General features: G+C 42.5%; 1 protein-coding gene across 1 annotated transcript; it reads right to left on the bottom strand.

Moving 5' to 3' along the window:
* Positions 1-47: 47 nt before the first annotated feature.
* Positions 48-7,365, bottom strand: gtf2b (general transcription factor IIB). The gene is made up of 7 exons (XM_047588989.1): positions 7,247-7,365; positions 5,923-6,035; positions 4,416-4,549; positions 4,003-4,149; positions 1,980-2,109; positions 1,372-1,653; positions 48-1,250 (listed from the first exon to the last, which is right to left on the bottom strand). The coding sequence occupies exons 1-7, from the start codon at positions 7,261-7,263 to the stop codon at positions 1,117-1,119; spliced, it is 957 nt and encodes a 318-aa protein (XP_047444945.1). The 5' UTR covers positions 7,264-7,365; the 3' UTR covers positions 48-1,116.
* Between the last annotated feature and the right edge of the window lie 903 nt (positions 7,366-8,268).

The raw sequence follows: 8,268 nt of genomic DNA, 5'->3' as shown, positions 1-8,268 counted from the left end.
AGCCAGTGGAGATGTTCTTAAACACTAACGTTAAAGACACGACGACATGATTTCATGAAAATCTTTATTTTAAGTTACTTAACACAATTCAAACTAACAAAAGAGAACCTGGTCTAAACACAAAGCTATAACAGAGTCAAGATAATCTTGACGTCTCACCACTCATCCAAGTGTCCGCTTCAGTTCTAAAAGCCCCGAGTAGGTCTGTATTTGGTCACATGACTGAGGTCTGTTAACGACGCGATACTCACCTGTCATTAGACGGTAGTCGGACGACCTCAGCGGTTCGTTCTTTCCAAGATTAGTGGCTTTCAAACCAACCATTAACGGTGAAACACTCCAGACTAAATGTGTGAAAGGGCGTGAAACCTCACGTGGACAGAAGTCAGGACCAGCGTCTCAGGGACTGACAGTTTTACGTAAACGTCTCTATTTATTTAAATTTAAAATAAACAGAGCTTTCTTTACTTTTAGAAGCAGGGAGCCATCGACGTAAAACCCGAAAGCAGTCTCGACGTCTGTCCCCAAAAAGTTTAACGCCTCGTTAAAGCGCCACCAACCTCGAAAAGACGCAGCAGGTTAATCCGAACGACAACCTCCAACAGCAGAGGACTGAGCTTTAAGTGTACACCACCTACTACACAAACTTAAGTCGCTCAGAACTGAAGACGACACGTGGATGGAACGACTCAACAAGTCCAGTCGTCTTGGTTTTAGCTTTGTTGCGGTTGTTACTATCACCTGGATAACTGAGAATCCTCACGGACACGGGACCTGGTCATTTCTCTACAAAAACAGAAGTTTTATGTATACAGTATGAAACCAGCCTAAAATTCCAAGCATCAGTTACACTTTCCCACTTGGACATATATACATGGTACAGTATATACACTCAAATGAAATACTGTAAGTACAGCTGTTGGTTTAAGCACTGGAATGTGAGTCCGCTTTCTTCCTGTCAAGAGTGCCATGACGGAGGCTTGTAGTCATAGGCGGGACAAGAGAAACCCTCCAAATCCAACACAAATAAGATTTAAAAAAAAATAATAATAAGAAGAATACAATCTTGTAAGTACAGCAGAAAAAAATATCAGCACAGTGCGGCGCGAGTCTTCTTCACAGTTGTGGCAGTTTGTCGACGGGTGTGTCGAACTTGAAGTCCGGAGGGAACAGTTCTGCGGCGCGCGGATAGATGAGCCGGTACGACTGTCTGATTGTGACGTCTGCGACACCAGCGATATCTCCGATTTCTGCGGGAGCATCAGAGACCGAGAGAGAGTCTGAACACATCCTAAACGTTTAACTCACAAAGCCCACTACTACCAGTACACATGAACGCACCTGTTACGCATATACAACTTCTCCACTCACCTTTCTGGGTCTTCTTCTCCGCGGAGGCCTGGGAGGCCATGTATATGGCTGCAGCAGCCACAGAGATGGGGCTCCTGCCGGGCACCAGGTCCAGCTCCACGGCCTTCCTGGCGATGAACGTAGCTGCCATTTGCACCTGTTTGGGCAAACCGAGGTTGGAGCAGAAACGGGACATGAAGTCTCCCGTGGTGATGAGGTCCACGCTGGTCTCCAGCGCCTTCAGGATCAGCTTGAAGCACCTCCCGATCTCCTTCTTTGAGATCCTAGAGACGGCGCAGATCTCTGGAGGAGGGGGGAGATTAGTTGTAATGGAGGAAAGTGAGCGGTTTGTGCTGTTCGACTGACATTAATGGTGCTGAATCATATGGCGCACACGAAACCAGCTGAGAGCACTTCAGGTACATCATGGAAACATGAACATCAAAAATTACGTTTGAACCATTACATATTTATAATTTCTTTCTGTGCTGCCAAAAAGTAATTGAAGTAATTAAAACAAATAATAGTTAAATTTAGAGTAAACTACTGTAAATGTGGTTTAAACACCAGATTCCCGTTTTCTGACATCAAGAGTGTTTTGGACAAACTGTAACAAGAGAAATAAAAACCTTTAAAAGTTCTCGGTACACCCTCTTGTCTGCAGGCGATGTAGAGACAGGCCGACGCGATGGCGTCGTTGGCTCGACCCTTCAGGCTCTTCTGTTCGTAGACCTGCTTGAATAAGTTGTTTGTTCTGTCCTGCAGAGTGAAAACGTTATTTAAGGGAAACATATGATTAGCATACTCTCAGAACATAAATCTACAAGTCAACACATCACATGGTTTTAAGGATCATTTAGGGTTTTTTTTTTTAAGTGAAATTTGAAAACGATTCATAGTGGACGTTTAAAAACTTTACCTACATTTGAATATAAAAAAATAAAAGGAGTGAAGTTGTTCTGTTTCAGCATAAAAAGATCTACCTGTCACTGTTAGTTTTAATGAATTGGGACGATGCACATTAATCAACATTGATGCGTTCGTCATCAGTGTTAATGAGCCAAACTTAACACAAATGCTGATTTTCAGCCTTAGTCCCAGGTACACAACACAGACAGAGAAGACTTAAGAACAACAATCACACAATAGACAATTACCCAACCGGAAACCAAAACAAAGCCGAAAGGACACAGACAGACAGACGGCATCGAAAAAGACATGGACCAAGAACCAAAGAGTATGCATCAGATTAAGAAAACTATTTATGCTATGTGAGTACATGTCTGACTTATTTTTAACCATTGTCTTAAAAAGTAACTAGTTGTCACCGTTTCGGATGTGTGGTGCTAACTTGTTCCAGGAATGTGTTTTTCTTACAGATACGACCATTTACTTTCAATAACACACAGAACGAGATTTTCGTCTGGAGTTAAAGGAACGAGGAGACAGATTTTCTATAGACCTTTTATACAATGTAAATGAGCATGACGTCAGAGTAACTGTACGTTGGACGTCCATTTGACTTCTACAGAAAACTGGGAGGAGGTTGTTCCCAAAATCTACCAAGACGGTCGTTTCACCTCTGACCATGAACAGAATCAGCACCAGACTGACCAGATGAGAACCAGCCCTCTCCACCAACATATATATATATAGGAATCGCAGTATTGAACGACTGAGTAATGTTTCTGTTTACACCAGTTACTTTCATTTCCTCTGCATCTGATCTTCATGGTGATGCACAGATTAAATAATTCTCCAGGATTGAGACGTTTATCGTCACTTCCCTCCACCCAGAACCTCAGGTAATTAAAGTTCCTGGTCTCCTGACTGCTCCTCACCTTTAACAGAGGTTACACCACTGATCAAATTCAGCTCCTGATCCACGTTTCCCTCCTGCTACAGAACCAGAACTATCCCACGTCTCCTCTCACTTCTGCCTCCTTCCAAAGCAAACATTCACAGCAGCGCCTGCACAGCTCCACCCTGGGCTGGAAGCTCGATCAGCTCATCCAGCCCACTCTTCCGGGCAACGTTGCCTCACCGAAAGGTTGTGTAAGGAGAGCCACAACCAAACCACAGCCTCCGATCCTACTGGAGGAGACGCCAGCTGCTGTCAACGTTGCATTTATCCTATGTGCAGTCACTGGGCAAACCCAGCCCTCTCAGAAAGCGACGAATTCCAGCAACTTCCTCAGTTTTTCTTCAACACTAACATGATGTAATCCCAGAAATATATTTAGAAATAAATAACCACCAATTATTAAGGAGCTGCAACCAGGCAGAACATTAAACTTAATGTATCAGGTCTTTACTACTCCTGATAATGAGATGGATTCATTCATTCATTCATTCATTTATTAATGCCCCAGAGTCTTCCTGCCCTCGTGTGGCACACCACACCACCGAGTTACACGGTTACATAACTGCACACTTCAGTTTCCTTTCCCCTTTGCCCGCACACACGGCTTTCATTTCTCCACTTTCCTTATCAAACTCAGTTTCAATTCCTAGAAGAGACGCCCGGTCTATAAATGAGCTCATGATCCTGTTAGAAGCAGGTAGGGCCTGTGAAGGGGGCTCAGCTCATGGGTCTCACGAGTTCCATGAAATGCTTCAAAAATCACTTTTTTTTTTTTTTTTTTTACTTACGATAATGTTCCTTGGCAGGTTAATGCGATCGGCCATGGTGCTGATCTCTTTGAAGGCGTTGAGCATGGCCCGGTCAGAGCTGCTCATGGTCCGCCGGTTCTGGTACTTGGAGTTGCCGAACTCATCAAAACTGGCGGCACCTGTTCCCTGCGGTGGAAGCGGCGGACGATTATGAGTAAAGGATGCTCCAAGAAAAGCCACAGCGACTCAGAGGATGTGGTTTGCTGTGATTGCGAGTAGCTGCTGACACTGTTAGATGGTGACACTGATGTTTCCACTAATACTAAACGTCAAGGTGTTTCACTTCCTGCATGTGAATCTCTGAGCAATAGGAAAACTGCGCTGACAAAATCTGACTAAGCTGCGTGTTTAACAGTGAACAGGATAAAACTTCACACACGGCCGTCTCTCACCTTGCTGATCATGGTGGTTAGGTCTCCTCCATTAAGCAGCGGGTTCTGGGCGTCTCCCACTCTGGATGGATCTTTGAGGGCTTTCTCATTAGAAAACGTCCTCCACTCTGACCCAACATCGATGACACGGTCACCTGAAATGGTTTTAGACAATTTAATACAAATATATTCGATGGTAAGAAACTACGTCTAAATCTCCAATAAGCCCATGGGATCTATTTCAGAAATATTCACAGTATTAGGTTTTTAATTGGTATATTTGTTTCTCAATTCATCATGACTGACTGTATGATTTCTATTTAGCAAGAAAGGACTATTTTAAACAAGGACATTTCATCAAAGCGTTGACATGCGTCATTTCATTGAGATGTGCAAGATCCTTATAAACATGTTTACTTTTTCTCATATCCTAGGACCTGACTCTGATTTCAGTGTTTTTTAAGACGTTCGTGACAGATGAATTTCAGCATTTAGACAGTAAACAGCTCCTCTGAAACAACCTGACACAAAACAGTAGTTGAAAAATCAATGACCAGTGAGACACTTAAGCATATAAATTTTAAGTGCCTGGCCAAATGATGCCTCTGTGGAATAATTAACCAGAAGATTGTGTAATATCAACTTTTATTTCCTCATGCGAACGTGTCTTTAACCAGTTCAGATACCGTAGCTACTGTCTCTTTGCCACTTCCTTCAGTTCAGTTCAACCAAAGAAAATAATGCAAATATTCTCAGCGTGTTGTCTCTGAATCTGAGTCTTCAGTCAGGGTGTGACAACAGCAGAGGAAATTGCCAGAACAGAGCTATTATTTTCACCCGGTTATCACGGCCGTCTCTTCCTGGAACCATGTGCCAGGGCTGAGGATTAGATTTTGATATTTTAATCCTGTTTTTTGCCCTCCATCGGTCTTTCTAATATCTAGAGACATTCATCTCCAGAGAGGCCGGCCGGAACGATGGGAGCAGGAACAGGGGGCACTTAAGCTTGCATCAGAGACCGACTGGCGTCGCTCGTCTCCCATCTGACCTGGTCTGTGCTGAGGGGCCTCATTAGAGGAGAACTCTGTGCACCTTTGTCTTACAGTACACTCTGAATCCCATGATGAAAGACTTCTCTCTTTGTATACTCTGGAACGGTACCACTCATGCAAATATGCACCTTGGTGTTAAATGGCCGACTTGTCGATGCGGTTTGTTAGAAGTTTCTCTGACGTTAAACCATCTCTATTATACGCCCCACTCTGGCCTCTCATTAAATGTAGGTCAAATGTTTTTTTATATTCATATTCATATCAAATTCTTGCTTCTAACACACAAAAAATTCTTTCAGATTTTGGAAACTGTGACCTTGTTTCACCTCATTTATACGTGCAGTGCCTTTAAAACCAAACTGACAGAAATGGGCTGTTGAGTTTAGTGGAAGTATCAAGTACAGGAAAGGAAAGAAGGATGCACTGACTGAAAGTCGTAATTGAAAGGCCAAAGTGCACGTGTTCATTGTACTCACCTACGACGAGGCCGCACTCAGGGCAAATCATGTCCCCTGCTCTGTAGTCCTCCACCAGTAATGCATCAGGGTGGTTGGGACACTGAACTCTTGGAAGGGCCAGAGCATCTCCGCTGAAAAGCAAACAACAGTTCAGTTACGAATTAGCCCAAAAGGCAAAACAGCAAAGAAGACGGTCAAAGATGAGGTGATGCAGAGGAAGACTGGGACAAGAACTGCAGAGCTGAAAAATCTATTTCAACTCAATTTATATTTATTTACAGCAGCAATCTGAATCAACTCAACATGCTTTACAGAACACAAAGACTAAACCCAAAAGAAAAAGAGGCAAAAAAGTGGAAAACCTCTCCTATAACAGGAAGAAACATTGTGCAGAGCGCAGGTCATATGGAGGGGGGCACTCATCTGCTCAAGGATGATGAAAACTAATTTCAGCTAAGAAGATAAGTAGTTTTCTATTCACTTACAATTTCCTCTAAGTGTGTGGGTCTGGGAAGGAGTAAGTGAGTGAATATTCTTCAGCAACACATGTTACAAAGTGTCTGTCTTCTGTTAATGTTGGTCTATTTGTCCAGCGGAGAGGACAAACAGGGCTGAGACAACCAAACTGTCTGAAGCTCGTTGGTATGTGTAAATATGTGAATATGTGTCTGCAGTCAGAAAGAACCAGAATCTGTTGATTCTTTAATTAATAATTACATGACAGTGATTAGTATAATTTTGACATAACAACGAAAACCAGACTGCGTGACAAAGACAAAACAAAGAAACCTAAGTATTAAGGCTTTCTATTTTTTATATGTTTATATTTTTAACCTGTTTTAAATGAAGGCTCAACATGAGCCAGGTTAAAGAGTCTCAAACCTGCACGACTGCGTGTGTTTACAAATGTCAGGATGTAAGGAAGCAAGTCAACATGTTAGCTTAACTTATCGCTTAATGCTACAGTAGCTACATTGTTACCCAAAAAAAAAAAAAAAGGCTAAAGCAGCGGCACAACATATGCGTAATGCGAGGCAAATAACGTGACAGACAGACAGACGACAGAAGAAACTGGGCAAAGGTACAGCGATGAGAGCAGAGCAACGATACAAACACTTCTGGTAACATCTAATGTCAACCAACTAGCCATCTGTTACCTAGCACCTAGCACAATAGACTGTACACCTAACGGAACTGACAAAGGAGAGGTCCCTTTAGCAGCACCACGACACAAATGTCTCGTCGAGTACAGCTCGCTCTATATCTCCGATCAGATAAAATTCTCCAATCGTACATTAAAAAACAATCAGGGATGTTGCGTTCGGACAAAGTTGCTACGCACCGGCTTGTTGACGCCATACCACTCCTTACTTCACTCCAGTCAGTCAAAGAAACAAACGAGGGCCGCACCTCTATTTATAACTTCGTACGATCACGTGCCCACACGTCTACGGAGAGTCAAAGAGACCAAAATAGTACTAATTCAGAATTCAGGCTGGTATCAGCAATACCGATCCGACATCGATACTTTGTGAAAATACTTTTATTGTGTCGTAAATCTAAAAATAAGTAGCGTATTACCCAGGCGGAAGTAGGCCCCACCAACCGCGTATCATTTGTAAGATCCCAACAATTTAAATGCTTTCTACTGTGTTCATGTTACTGACATACATTACCCGAAACGACTAAAGGATCAGACGCATCGATATTTTGTTTTGAGAATCGATTTTAGAGCATAAAGGCCTGGTAGCGGAGGAATCGATATTTCAGTATCGTTTCGCACGTCACTACAAGCCAGAACAAACGCACTCCCGTTTCCGGAAAACTTCCCAAAAGTAGTTCAACAAATAACTTGTAAATGTCATTATAACATAGCTTTCGCGTGTGTTGGTGTCCAAATCATGTGTGAGGTTAACTTAAATCTACTAGAAGTAGCCGAACAAGCTTAGCGCTGTTTTTATTTCCCCTTTAATTGATACTTACCCTTTTTTTCTATGGTGCTTTTAATAAAATTACTAAAAAGGGCCAGTGAATTAAGGCCTTAGCTACAAACCTAACCACGCAATAGAGGCATACAATTGCAAAAACCTTGTAAATATAAAGCTTTCTCAAGAATGTAATGCAACTGGCGTGTTACAACATAAACACGGCAATAGCTTATCAGGAACAATTAAATGCTTCAGTTTATACACTGTGTCAGCCTAGGGGTGTGTACTGAACATTTAAAACTTTTGTTCTGCAGCCTCATAAATCTTAACATTACCAGTTTCCTTAAGAAGCCTGTTGTTAAGAAAAATAAGTGAATCAGCTATAGGACTGTGCCAGGCCAGCCTGTGTGTCTGACTCAGTACCAGTCCGTGACTG

Source organism: Mugil cephalus, chromosome 7 (assembly GCF_022458985.1).
Source record: "Mugil cephalus isolate CIBA_MC_2020 chromosome 7, CIBA_Mcephalus_1.1, whole genome shotgun sequence".
Classification (NCBI taxonomy): domain Eukaryota; kingdom Metazoa; phylum Chordata; class Actinopteri; order Mugiliformes; family Mugilidae; genus Mugil; species Mugil cephalus.
This window is presented reverse-complemented; position numbering and strand designations above follow the sequence as displayed.